General features: G+C 34.8%; 1 protein-coding gene across 2 annotated transcripts; it reads left to right on the top strand.

Moving 5' to 3' along the window:
- Positions 1-12,844: 12,844 nt before the first annotated feature.
- On the top strand, positions 12,845-13,811 carry LOC128261427 (uncharacterized). Of its 2 annotated transcripts, XM_052995121.1 has the most exons (4): positions 12,845-13,076; positions 13,139-13,339; positions 13,485-13,499; positions 13,620-13,811. In XM_052995121.1, exons 1-4 carry the CDS (start codon positions 12,882-12,884, stop codon positions 13,644-13,646), a joined length of 438 nt encoding a protein of 145 aa, XP_052851081.1. In that variant the 5' UTR covers positions 12,845-12,881; the 3' UTR covers positions 13,647-13,811. The 2 variants fall into 2 exon arrangements, with proteins under 2 accessions (XP_052851081.1, XP_052851082.1); XM_052995122.1 differs by lacking the exon at positions 13,620-13,811 and having other exon boundaries at positions 13,488-13,541.
- Positions 13,812-14,730: the final 919 nt, after the last annotated feature.

The following is a 14,730-nucleotide window of genomic DNA, read 5'->3' as shown; positions in this document are numbered from 1 at the left end:
TATTCAATAACATGTCATTTTTAAGAAATATCTGTGAATATGAACAATGCTTATTAAAAATATTTTCAATTTATTTGTAAAACCTTGAACAAAAACACTCTGAAATTAAAAAAAAATTGAGGATGATGATGTTACCCAATGTTTAAGACAATAAGCATTACAGATAACCGAATATCAAAATAATTTCTAAAACAAGTTTGGTATTAGTGAATTTATGTTACCCAAAAAGACGACAAATAGTTACAAGATAATTGCATGTATCATATAATTGAGGACATATACAATACAAACAAAACTTTTTAGGTTTTAAAATAAATAGTAAAATAAAACACACTCTAATTATACATTTTTATAAAAGAGAAATATTTTAACGTAAATTTACGTTATATAAAAAATATTTGATGAAAATGTCAGAAACCTGAGGTATTATTTAAGGTTCCTTTAAAACTAACATACCCGGCCAAGTTTGTATAAAAAAAGAAGACGTGACAAGACCGCATGAAACAATGTGACATTAAGCCATTTCAACGCAAAGGGGATTTGCTTCGCCCTTCTGTTTCCAGTTTCTTTACTGGCTGATGGCTTTTTTTGGCCAGGACATACAGGAACCAATACATCAGTATATATTCATGTTAAACACATATTCGTAGGTAGTCAGATCCATGAACCTCCCATGGATAAATACGTCTGAGCCGAAGCCTCGCCATGACCATACATGGACCACAGTCCATTGATGCGTTTCGTCTTGTTAAAATAATTGACAGGTGGTCCATGGGCAATCGCCAAGAGAAGCCTTAAGGCCTAAGGCATTAGTGCCATTTATGACAATGTTGGACAAATTGCGGGCATTCAAATTGATTGGCCAGCTGTCCGTGGACAGGTGGTTTAAATGCGGGCTCTAGTGTGGGTATAGGTTTATATGCTAAGACATAATTGAGTAGGATAGGTATGACAATAGAGCCTTCAAAGACATGACAATATTAAATTGTTCATGTCGGCAAATTTAATTTAGGATTTAAAGTCATGTCTATAATTAAAGTGAAGGTTAAAAACAACATATCTCAACAATGCAATCTTAAATTAAAATTTAAACAAACTCTGCAGTATAACAAAAACCAAATATTTACCCAAATGAGTCGAAAAAGTTAACAATGAGAAGTTTTCAGGACAGTGACATAAACGACAAGATGAAACGCTTAGACTAAAGCGAAATCACCACAACATCGGAATCAAATGTTTTCATTGAATTTCATTCGAGACGTGTTCATGCAATTTTAATTAGTTGCCAAGCTGTAATTTATTCAGGGCCACGCCGTTCCATGTTCAATGAAATGGGTGTCCTCTCTGCCTTTTGATGTTCTACGCTTTTCATTTATTTTCTTTTCGTAATAGAATGTTGGGAAACCGAAAAAGAATAAAGCAAAGTATGTAATTATAAAAAAAACTACATTTCTTATTTAACTAAATCTTAATCTTTAAGTATTGTTCAGCAGATTCAAGTGTTACAAAATCTTATAGACTCGCATCAAGAACGTCTCTCAAATTCGTATTTGAAGTTCTTCTTTTTTGCCGAATACACTTTCATTAAGAAATTCAACCCTATTGCCTTCTAAGTTACCAATTTGCGATAAAAGCACACTGTCCGCGTAACTACTCAATGTTCCCTAGACTTTCATCTAGCTAATATTAAGTTTTCAACTGAAGAAAGCCCCATGGCAGCCAAAAGAGGTGGCAAGTTTTAATTGACTTGCCCCATGCGAAATTGTTTTGTATGTACCTGTGGTATGTGAATACCACAAATAACAACTTCGGATCTGGACTTTAGAGGAACTCTCCAGCTGCCTTCAGCGACATATAAGCACTGAGAATATAGAAGTTAGAGTTAACAAAATTCCAATTGAAATATAAATTTAATTTATCTTTTAGGAATAAACAAAACCAAATTGGTTTTTTTATAGCTTTCAGTTCTTTACCCTAGGTAAACTATTTGAAACATTTCTCTCATTTCCAAGTTGCTTACCCAAATACCATAACTGCAACTCTCTTCCTGGCCATTTTATAATTAAAATAATAAATTATGCATTTTGGAACACATTTTTTTTCCGAGTGTAGCTGCGGTTTCCTGCATGTCTGTAACTGTGCGTGTTTTATGCTTTTGCGCCCTGCGCCAACTTAAATGCTAACTTATGTTTAGACTTTGCCCAATCCCGAGTAGCAGAAAAACGACGGTGCAGCAAAAGGGGGAAAAGGGCCAAAACAGCTAAGCCGGTTGCCACATTGTTTGCCCGGTTGTATGTCGGGGTTTTTGGCAACTGCAACTGCAACTGCAACAACAGAGGGAGCAACATCAGCAGCAGTTGCTGTGGCAGCAGCAGTCAAATTGCAAAAGTTTCTTGCTTTAAGCATAAAATATTTATGTCTGCATTTAGTTTAGTTTTTGGCTGGGTTTTTAGTTACTTTCCCAGTTGAGGAAGATTTCTTTGTTGCAAGTTTGTCTGGCTGCAGTTTTATTAAAACGATATTTGCCCGGTCGGAATGGAGAACCCAAGGCGGCGAAAGTCATGGCCTAAAATGTTCAAAAATGGTTTATTTTTAATTAAATGGCTTGGAAGGCCACTTCAAAGAGGGGTCTTCATGCGCTTGTAATGTCTATTGCTAAATGGAAATTTCAATCAATGTTAATTAAGGTGCATCGAATATCTGGACTCAACTTTACTCCAGGCGAGCGAGATGCATTCACTAAAAAATACTTTTTAAACAAGCATCAAAGTGTTTGTTATTTGATAGGAAATTGAATTTTTGTTTGAGATTCTTTGGCTTTAATGGAGCTTACCAAACTAAAATAAAAACTCAGGTGGAATAAATAAATTAATGTAGAAAAATTGTCGTATACATCCTGAAGCGAGAATAATAAATGTTTTGGACTTACTCCCTCCGATTTGTCTTCACTTCATAAGCAGATAATTAATTGATTCTAATGCGGTCTATTTATTAATATCTAATTAAGTAAGTTGAAATATCATGGTCATATATATATATATATATATATATTCATTCGTGTAAATATATAAATTCACTGAGTAATGAAGTCTTAACGTTTTTTTTATACCAAATAAATAAAGAGAAAGCCAAATAGTGTGTTGTAAAAATAAATTAATCATCTTGACTTTAACTAAAACAGTAAATTGCCAAACAGAAACTATGAACTAATGTTTTCTTTTTACAAAGTAAATTGTAAAATATATATATTTCTTCCTTTTGGTGTAAAAATTATCTGCCCAAGAGATTAATTTACTTCCCACCACATTAAGCATAACCAAGATCCTTGTGGTTATTCCTTTCCAGGCCGTTTGTCAAACCTATACTTTCTATTTGCTATTGTTCTGCGTTCTGGTGCCCGAGCAACTTTTACGTAAACAAATGATTTCTGTTTACACACTCATTTCTCAACATGTTACCTATTTAAACTTTTGTGGACAGGAAAATTTAATTAAAAGCAAAACACAGCTGCTTCTCAAGTGAGCCCAAGCCATAGAAAAATCAACAAAAGTGGGAATATCAAGACGTAACCGGTGAGGGATGTGAAATTCGGGTAAAACCCAGCCACTCACAGCAATATTTTCAATTATAACTCAAGTTTATAACGGAAAACTTGTGAGTGAAATGGCAAGAGAGAGATAAAAACAAGAAAACCATGAAGGGAACGGGCTAAATAGAAAAGCTTTAGACGATTTTGGCTTAACAATGGGAGTGAAAAAAGGAATACAGTACAAACCCCAAAACAATAAACTGTAAAATGAAAACTGTGAGAACAGGATATTGACTCAGATAAAAAAAGAACCCGGTTCGAAATTCAGTTAATTTGAAGAGTTCGTTTTCCGCCTGCTCGAGCAAAGTGGAGCAGGGCAGGACGGAATTTCCATTGTGAAATAAATTTACTAAAACAAATCAAAACTTTTCATATAACTTTCGCATCAATCGAGAGTGAGGTGTGGGAGGTTGGTTGGGTGGCATGTATGTCGATAAAATCAAAACAAAAAGCTGCAAAGAGCCACAGAAAATTGTTGGATTGTTGATTTATAATAGTACTACTCCCCACTTTCTCACTGTGAAGTTGGGGAAGGCAAAACCATAAAGACGTAACACAAATTTGAAGCTTAAGTTTAACCAACAGCGTTTCGACCTTGTGCATTGTCCTTCTAACACAATGTCTTTTTGGAAAAGAAGGGTATATTGTAGTTGTGAAGGCATTTTCAGTCCTTAATAGTTTTTTTTTTCCCCTCTGAAACTTTTACTAAAGATGTATATTTCCGATCTGAATGGTGTTTCCATTTATTTATTTTATTTACTCAACAGTTTACACTTATTTTATAATTATATTTAGTATTCTTATGATAGACACCAGTTAACCAAACCATTTAAGAAATGTTGTAAAAATAAGTTCCTTAAACTGTGTAATATTGGAAGTATGGATTTGTTAAGATTAGATAATGATGTATAACACGATTTATTTATTTATTTAATTTAAGATTTATTGGCATGTAGTACTAGTATATTTTGTGGGGTAGCCCACGGCTTTGTTACTTGAAAGGAATTTTTTTATATTATTCATCATATGACTGGCAGTTTCATGCGCTCGGTTTTCAATGGTACATTTTAAGGTTGGCTTCCATTTGGAATGAGCCCAGTGACTGTGGGTGGGACAGCAACTTCTTTGTGTTGATGACGTGTCAACTTTTGTGGAACTGCAAACTTTGCGCAAAATGAAGCGACAAAGCGAAACCTTCACAGTATAAAAAGTAGGAAAAAAATCGCACTGAAAGGAAAGAGAAACTGCACGATAAAGTTTTTTTCTTTTTCTTTAAATTGAATTAACTTGAGAGCAGACCCAAAGAGTGGAGTACGATGCCCTTTACACCGGCGGAAAACTTACGATGATTTATTTGCTTCACATGGCAAAGTTGAGTGTCACTTTTTTCTCCTCCTCGTGAAGTGCGAGGTAAAAAGAGCTGAAAAATATTTACAAAAGAATGTGGGAGACAGAAAAAAAGGGTGGAGAAATACTTGCTGACCGTTATTTAAATAATTGTTTAAATAAATTCATACATTCAGTAAAATGTTTTGATTAACGATACGAATATTAAATCGGAAACAAGCTGTCAACCTTTTAATATATTTTCAAAAAATTAAAAGGTCTCTGAGTGTTTTATTATGTATCATATTTATGTATCTTTCCTATGAGTATTTTAAATAAGTGGTGACACAAGAATAACATAACATTAACCATGGCCTCCCAATTATTTGTATAGTACACTTCAAACCTTGTTCCTCTTTTTTCTTTGTCTTTAATAAAAGATCTTCTGCGCTTTCTTCTGAGAAAAATATAAATCTAAAATAAAGAAAAAAATATTTCAAATCTATTTACCTTGCATATAAACCGAAAATCGATGTCAAACCATTATAAAAATGATTCAGCGATATGCATTTCATAAAATAACAAAAATGGCGAGACCACAAAGAAATATTTTCTGTCATTATATATCAAACTAACAGCTGCAAGTCAAAAGCGTTTAGATATACCATCTTCAGCAGTTGGAAAAAATGTTTCCAAAAGCTGAAGATCAATCTGGGCTGGCAGAAAAGTTGCCTCGACAGCTTCCGGCTTATCTGGCAAAACTAATTTGTTAAAATGTTGCCTTGGCTTATTTGTCGTTGACGACGTCGTCGTTGTCCTCGTCGTCGTTTGGGAACAATTTTGAAGCTGATGCCGAAGACACTGACAAAATCCTGAATGCCAAGCATCCATCATAGAGTTGGGTGGAGGGACGCAGTCTGCCGCCGACTTTTGGCGTCTGCATTTTTGGTTGGAAAATAACTAAGGCGAAATAAATTCCTGTAGCAGGGACGCAGTGTCGCCATCAACTTGACTTGCTCAAGTCAAGTGAACTGCAAGCCAAATGCTTTTTGCTTTTTTTTTCACTCATTTTTGCACAGTATTTCTTTGTACACCGCGTAATGCGGAAGCTAACGGGTATACCCTTGTTGTAATCTGGGATATTTGAATTTTAAGAACCGAAAGTAAACCCACAGAAAAATCATTGTTACACTTTCAATTGTATTTTTTAGTATGGAATAAATAAATTTTAAATTAAAAGAAATATGAAATTTTAAATCCAATGAAAATGTTCTAAATTTGGAATATATAAATATGTTTAAGAACAAACACGCTTAAAATGTTAAAAAAATATCCCAAACTACAAAGCAAAAAACTTTGGTAACTTTATTTTATTATTACTTTTAATTAATTATATTTTAAAAGTTTGACTATAAACTGTCTAAAAGGTATCTTTCAGTTTGGTAACTTTATTTATTTATTACTTTTTCGCTGCTGCTTTTTGACCGCGCTTCCATGTTTATGCTTTGTATCGTTAAAGGTTTTTTATTCCTTATGTACAAAGCTTATTTGCAGACCCTGTCCCATCATTCTGCTCGGTTTTAATGCCAAAGCAATCGGCCCGCCACATATTAAATTTTTAAGTGGCTTCCGCTCCACCATCCACCCATTTCGGGGTGCAAAAACACCACAGCCAAATGCGGTGCGTTAATGGTTCGTGCTACATTGCCCAGGCGAGGTCATGGTGGTTAAAGCTCAATGAGGTGTTGCCATGATTTAGTTGGCTTAGCTTACTTTAACCTACAGTTCCTGTTCCTTGTTGTGCCTGCGGTTGCATTTTGGGGTTGAGCAGAGATAAATGCAAAGCGGGAAAGTCATAGAAATAGAAACTTTAAGCTATGCGGTCTTAACGAAATCCAAAATAAATTTAAACTTGGTTTAAAATCTCTGGTTAAAGAATAAGACAAGGTCAAATTGCATTGATTTTATTATTGTAAAAAAATAATGGCCATGGTAGATGGTAATAAACGGTTTATAGATTAAATTTTTCTATACAAAACAGTAAAATTTAAGTAGGTAGTAAGCATGCTTTCTGCTGATTAATTTAATAAAAAAAATTTTAAACAATACTTTCATATTCGCTGACGCACAACACTGAACGCATTATTCATTATATCGGTCAAAGAGCAGTCAAACCAGAACAAATTAAATATTTATAAATGCAAAACGTATACATTTTCAAAAAGTAATGAACTATATTATTTTTCCACGAGCACGGACCATCAACAAATCTGAAAAAGCAACTTAAATTTTAACAACTTTGACCTTCGGCTTCGGTTATAATAAATTGTGGGTGCCGAGAAAAAGTTTGGTGCTTGTCAGCGAGTTATCTATGTGTTGTGCTGTTGTGAAACTATGTATTTGAGTTTCCAGTGTTTTGAAAAACTTGCAACTGGCAAAACCCGAAAAAAAACTTTTCCCTCCTGCAGACATATCACTCTCTAGTGTTTATGTGTGCGTGTGTGTGTGTGCCAGTTTTGTTGTAATATATTGTGGTCAGTGGAGAGTTTCATCCTTCATCCCGCCATATCCCTTCGCCTGCACGGCCAGAAAAGTTTGCCAACAATGCCACATTAACACATTTGTTGAACGTATAATCAATTTGTAATTTGTAGCCGCAACAAATTCGTCGTATATAAGTTCAAAACAAACATGAGGCTGGAGGAGAACAAAAAGAGACGAGAAAAGTCCTTCAATCCGGAAAATCGGAAACTTTCATGTCAACAAGAAACCCTCACAGAAACCGATAAAACTGGTGTAAGGTACAGCTAAACTTTACTCACATGGGGACCAGAACAGAAGAATCCGAAATCAATGCAGAAAACACTTGAACTTATGTAGTTAGTTTGGTCAAATAACCTATTAATTGCCTTTTATCAACAATCCCAGCATATTTAGTTATTTAAAAATCAATATCCTTATCCTTATCTTAATAATTTTCGATCAGAACTTTTCACCTATCCCAAGAAACGACAATTGCACAACTTCATATAAATCACCTCCATCACACTTTATTCTTTTCAATATTTCAATATGTTGACAAGGGCAGACTTTGACAAAGAATAAATAACCGATTCACAAATAACGTGTGACAACTTCACAAACTGATTTCAAAAAAGTTTCATAATTTATATTGCTTTGTATATCCATGTGCAGAATTCATCGCACATTCGAGTGTATAAATTTGAACATTTTCGCTTTCACACTTTTTTTTTGCACCCAAAGCGTGTGTTATGCAAATTGAGTGCAGCTGTTATCTCTTCGGCAGCCGCAAAAGAAAAAATAAATATAAATAAAGAAAATAAAAGGGAAGCGGGTGAAAACAGATAATGCTTGATAAATGTGTGTAGTCCCCATATGCAAACACCCACACCTCACCCAAGTCAATGGCCACCAGATGACAATCGGGATAAAGAATCCTCGTCCTCACACTTTCTTGACAACATAAAGCGTCTTTTAACAGCCTGTGCTCCCCATCCACGGCGCCCTCTTTATATGCAAATTTGCGAAAGGGTTAACTTTTGACTGAAGGTCAGTTGGCATTTTGTTCGACTTTTCCAGAGTATATAATAGATTGTATATCATTTTTCTCCCATTCGGTCCTGTTCATTTTTAACGACAGAATTGATTGACATTTTGCACCCTCGAGGCGGCTGTATTCAATATTCCGAATAAACCAAAACGGAGATGAGTTTGTGTTGATAAACCCTTTAAGCCATTTTTACTTGATTGTTGTGGGGCAGAGAAACATAGGACTGTGGAGAGCAGATGGAAAATTATAGTTTATTTGGTCGTCTGTAGAAAAATTGTATCATATATTAAGAGAAAACAGGGACTTAAAATTAATTTCCCTTATACCTAAAAAAGATATGGCATTTTAATTATCTGTGAAGTTTAGTTAATTTATTATAAATAAATAATACAATCTTGTGATTTAATGGGATTTAAGATAGAACAATTAAAAAGCGATTCGTTTACCTCTTATAAAAGATTCCTTGTTAAAATAGTCGTTTTAAAAAGTAATCTCACAATGGCAATTTATCGTACTCGCGACTGTGAACTACTTTAAAGGAAATCGTCTATATATATCAATAACTCTGTTATTCCGCACTTGTCCAGCATTCATTTAGCAATGGTCATTTCCTTTCTAAGCCCATAAACCAGGCCAGGGAACGGGGCCCAGAACCGACTAAAACAGAAACCAAGGGCGAGGTGGACCACCTGTAAGCCGCTTGCCAATCGCTGACAGCCAACGCTTAACGTGAAAATCCCCTAAATCGCTCCTGCTGCAAACGAGTTTCGCCCTGGATCTGGCTTTAGCTTTGGCTCTGTGTCCGCATCTGTATTTGTATCTGTATCTGTATCTGTAGCTGCCTCTGACCGGAACCCAATTGAATCGAGTCGCTCCTTTGGCGGACTTGAGGCTGGGCCGTTTGGCTTCCTGTTGCCATCGACAGAAAGGTAAACAAAAATGTTTTCATGGACACAACTAGGGGCATTAAGCTTACCCTACCAGAGGTAGCGGCGGTGTGGGGCAGATATCTAACTCTCTCTGGGGTATCATTAGCCCAGGTGGTTATAAATACTGTCTTCGTTGTTATTTGTTGGTCAGCCGCTAGCTAACCAATTGGTGAATAATGTGCTTAGCTAGGTTTATAGACCAGGAAGACCCAGCTGCCTCACCAGTCGATTATAATTCCTTATAGGTTAATGATGGCATAGTGCAGTTACAACAATTATGTTTGTAACAGATATTATTTAAGCTGCAAAATGTTTGGCTTCAAATTGTATAGCTTTTAGTACTAAACAGATTTTCTATTTGCCCGATATTCCGAAATATTTTTGTAAACTACGCCAGCGAATTTCTAACTACATGCAACTTTTCGTTGAGCGCCGAAATGGAAATCGGTAAATGAGAATTGTGAAACGGCTAAAACGAAATGAAATCATCAACAAAAGCATAATTCAATTTTACGGCCCGTTGAACGCACTAATGAATTATCACACAGAGTTCGATAGGACAAAGTCGTGGATTTATACAACTTTGTATGTACACATCTAGATATTTAGACGGGCCATGGAAATCGCAAATAGTTTTGCTGTTTTTATTGCATTTCCATTACATTTTGGATTTTGTTTTTGTGCCCAATTCTGTATGCTGTTTGTCTGCGTGCGATGGTTCTTTGCCTTTTCCCGCTTATTTCTTTTTCGGTATTTCTCGCTGTCTATTTTTCCTTCACTTAATGAGTAATTTGATGCCAGACTGAAAAAATATTTTGAAAATTCGATAAACTCGACGGAAAAATCTCGTTACATCTCCAGCTAAAAAAAAAGTTAAGAGAAACAGCATATGCTATAATTCATTTCAACAACCGCCATATTGCGATGGCTGAAAATTTCAAAGTCGCTCATTTAAAATGCAGAAGTAAACCAAATTTGTAAAGGCACAAAGACTTATACACTTTTTTAATAAACTTTAATTATACGTACTTCTTAAAAACCATTTTTTTGTTATAAAATAAGAGCACACTTCAAAACAAAATATATGTGGTATATATTTTTTAACAAGTTAATGAGTCACAAATATCCTTACAAAATGTAAATACTTTTTCTTTACATATATGTTAGAAAGACCAAAACGTACGCAAAAAGTTTTAAACAAGTAATTGAGGTTGAAAACAATCTGATATGAGGGTTCCAAGGTTATAACTTTACAGACGAGAGACAGATAATAAGCTGAAAAACAAGGAAAAAACACGAGAATGGGTAAAACGTGCAAAAGGTTGTCTCCTAGTTGATTGTAGCTATTTTAACTGATTTATGAAATTTTTAGCCGATTTTAATTTTGGTGCAGCAATAGAAAGTACTTACAATCACTAATTGAAAGCAATTTTTTATGTTATTATGGGAAAAATACTTTTATTCAATTATAAATGCTATGCATTTTTCTTCAAAATAATAATAACAATATAATCACAAATGCCGTTACTGTTAGACATTTTTGTTGGTCTTCTTAAAATTAAGCTACTTTAAAGCTGTCTCGTCCCGAGAGGCCTAAAAAATGTTTAATGCAACATTTAACCAACGGATGTGCCCACCACACCATCAACTACGGTATAACCCAAAAAAAGGCATAAAAGTCCAATTTGGGGAAGGGATGAAAAAGGGTAACTGAAAAGGGTAAAAAGCAGCTTTGATGTTATTGCCGCAAATTAGCTAGAAATCTTTTGCCTACAGGTCAGCGTTTGCCCATTCACATTCGACTTGCCACTTATTCTGCCCAGGTTGTCTTGGGTTTCAGTTTAGCCGATTATTTTTACGTACACCTGTGCGTAACAAATAGAAATTTGCCAAGAAAATAATTTAACTTCAATTGAGTGCGAGCATGTGGAGAATTTAAAGTATACTATAACCCGCTTCACAAATAGAAAAAGCACAACACATATAAAATAAAATACAAAGTTTTTGAGTCTCCGACTTTGGCAGAGTCCAAGCTCAAGTTAAAGCGGATTCCCATTTTGCTTGCCCATATTTTTGGCTCTGCCTTTGGGGAAGAGAAACAGCACATTTTTGCTGCATCAATAGTTCAAATACTATTTTATGCTTAGTTGATTATTGACTGCAAGTTGAAATTTACTTTTGCTTCATCGAGAAAGGACGAGGAAGACAGAGAGACTCTCTTTTTTGGGTTAAGTCTGGCATAACGTTAAAAATTGGCAGACGAGAGAATCTTGTTTGTTTTTCAACTTACACGGAAATTGTATTTTTGCTCGGCAAAAAAAAAAAAAAAACAATGTACAAATCTGGCAATACTTGAAAACAAATTGTGAGGGTCCATAAATATAGCGTGCCTTTATGAATACACGCTTTTTGTACGATAGATCTATACCTGTAAGCTTTGTTTCTTCTGAAAACCCTCACAATCAGATTTATTCCCGTTGCATATTTTTTCTATTCTGTGTTTTAGCATTGTCATGAACGCTTCGTAGTTATATGATAGATTTTTGTTATGACATTTTTTATTTTCAATACCCAATTTTGAAATGTATATATGCGCTAACGACTTTAAATTACTGGGAGTTAAAGTCTTTCTCTTAGTCGCGAATCTTGTAATGAAACGTAATGAACACCATAAACGCGTATGCGTATGCGTAACTTTAATCAAAATACAGCCTTGTAAGGTAGCTTTGTGTAAATTATGTTTGGGCTTTACTCGATCCGATTCGGGATACGTTATGGTCTTCTCCCTGTAGTTTTCTAACAAAGCGAATCGCATTTGCGCTGCAGTCAAGTGCACCGCCACTGTATCCTGCACTTTTGCGGCCAGTGTGCAATGCTCTTTCCTTGCTTTTCTATTCAGGCCTTTTCCATTCCATCCCTAACTAACCCACACTTCAAACTCTCGCTTTCAATGCGCTCTCCATGGAAATGCTGTTGCCGTACAATCTGGGTTAACGAAGGTTCCTTAGAATGACGATTTTGTGGGTCGCAAAAAAAAAATCAAGAAAATGTGACTCTTTGGATGCCCTTCCATTGAATTATCTTATTTTTTTTCGATTCAAAATTGTGTTTTGGTTTTGTTGAGAAAGTGCAAATATATTAATTTTCCTTGCCAAACTTAAAGTATTTTTTATACCTAAGATTTGCACTATGTGTTTGATTATATTGACTTTGCAGTTGAAATGTAGTACTTAGTAATGAGACAAAAATCTAGTTTTAATTAATCAAACAATTTAGTAATGGGTCACGACTAAATTAACTTGACTTTTAATTATTAATATATATTTAACACATATATACTTCGTTGGAATGCGAGCTGATAAGATCCTGAGCACTCATTTCTGAGAAGAGATAACGATTTGCGCAATATAAAGACGAGATGTGATTCGATGCAAGTCAATCTTAGCTCTCAGTTTCATAGAACATTATGTCACTGCACTGGGCATTGGAAGTTACTCTTGTGAGCTGCGTTATTTTTAGTAACGTCGATGCTGGATCATATTGTGGACAAAACAGAATGTTTGCCTGTGTACCTACTCGTTTTTGTTCCGAAACTCGCGGCATACCATCAAATTACAATAAGCACTGCTTCTCCTTCGAAACTTGCTGTGATCTCAATAAAGTAATTGCAAAGAAATATTTTTTAAACAATACTTCTACTTCGTACTATTTATATATTTGCAGATCATTTTTGGAAAGCGTTACAGTGGAGGACAATTCCTGCCAGGTCCATACGATCAAAGTGTTTATACCAGTGAGCTTCCCAATAATACAGGTGGAAAAACATCTACCACAATAGGGGAAAAATCTGTTGTAGTTAATAGTAACAATCGTGACAATGCAAGGAAAACGGCTACCACTTATAATCCAGGTCAGACTGCCTCGGTAAATAGTCCAATTCACAATAATTCGAAAGTACTATTAAAGCATGCCCTGCTTTGACTTATATTTAAAATATTTTAGGCTAAAATTTCCAATAAAGATATCCGTTACTTATCCGTTAACCAATTTTAAAATATATATGTTTCAGCAGAAAGTGCAGATTGTAAGTTATATTTGTCTGCCTATTTGACGTCATTGACGGCTTTTAAAGTTATTTTCTCATAAACTTACTTTTGATGTGGATCGATTGCTATTGACAAAATAATTAAAATCCTTTTCTTAGTTTACTACAGTACAAATATTTTATTGAAGCTCTTACTTAAAATAATATATATTAACTAAAATAACCCAACTCAACTCAACCCAAATAAGCGGTACAAATCGTTAAATCTACTGGAGAAAGTGAAAGAGAGGTCTAGGAAAGAGAGGGAGAGTGATGGAGAGAAGGGACAGCTAGACCGCTGCAGCTGTCACCATTGACAGGAAGTCAAAAGTTGGCATCCCCCAAAAACGGAACTGAAACTGACAGCAACAAAAACACTCACACAGGCGCCGCAAGGACAGTCGAAAAGAAAATCGTGGCACAACAAAATAAAAAACACAAATCTGTAAAAAAAAAAAACGACAAAATTTGATTTCTACAGACAACTAAAATATTTTTTACCTCATCCTTCGTAACCATCGAACCGAAGCCAGCTGCTGGAAGCAAAAAAATCAAATTTTAATATAAAAAGGAAAAAAGGAAAATAGGGGAAAGAAAATAAAAGGACCTTCCGAGTGCGTTTTCCAGCTGTTTCCCTTCGACGGGAATTTGTCATTGCTCCGTCTCATTCTTTCTCTGTCGCATTCTAAGCTTGTTTGCATGTGTTTCTCTGTCTGTTTGTGGTTCGTCCTTCCTTTGTTTTTATTATTGTTTTCAACAGGAAATTCGTTTCCGTTGTTGTTTTGTTTTCTCCGTATTTTGGTTACAAGTTTTTCTCCATTTTTCAATTTCTTCGACTGTCTGCGGCTGATTGGGAAAATCGCCACACCTAAAGAGGAAATTCTTTGAAGAGTCTTTAAAGTAAATTCACTAGCTTAACTCAGTTCAAATTAATCAATTTTTGATCTTTTAAAAGCGTTTTCGAAATAAGCTTATAAGTAATTGCAGTAAATAAGTTTGTAAAAGAAATCTAAACCAAACCCTTGACAAAAACGCATATATTTATATATATATATTTGTAAAGAAATGCCTACATTTTAATCTTATAAGTCTTTAAATTTATTTTATATATAAGTCAACCTTGCCTTCAATTAAACCAACTTATTTTTGGTCAACTTATTTAACATAATGCCGGGGAAAAAAGAGAAAGCTGCTGTGAGGCAGAATCTCAAGCTCATTAATTTAACTTACC

The sequence above is a fragment of the Drosophila gunungcola genome, unplaced genomic scaffold (assembly GCF_025200985.1).
Source record: "Drosophila gunungcola strain Sukarami unplaced genomic scaffold, Dgunungcola_SK_2 000001F, whole genome shotgun sequence".
Classification (NCBI taxonomy): Eukaryota; Metazoa; Arthropoda; class Insecta; order Diptera; family Drosophilidae; genus Drosophila; species Drosophila gunungcola.
This window is presented reverse-complemented; position numbering and strand designations above follow the sequence as displayed.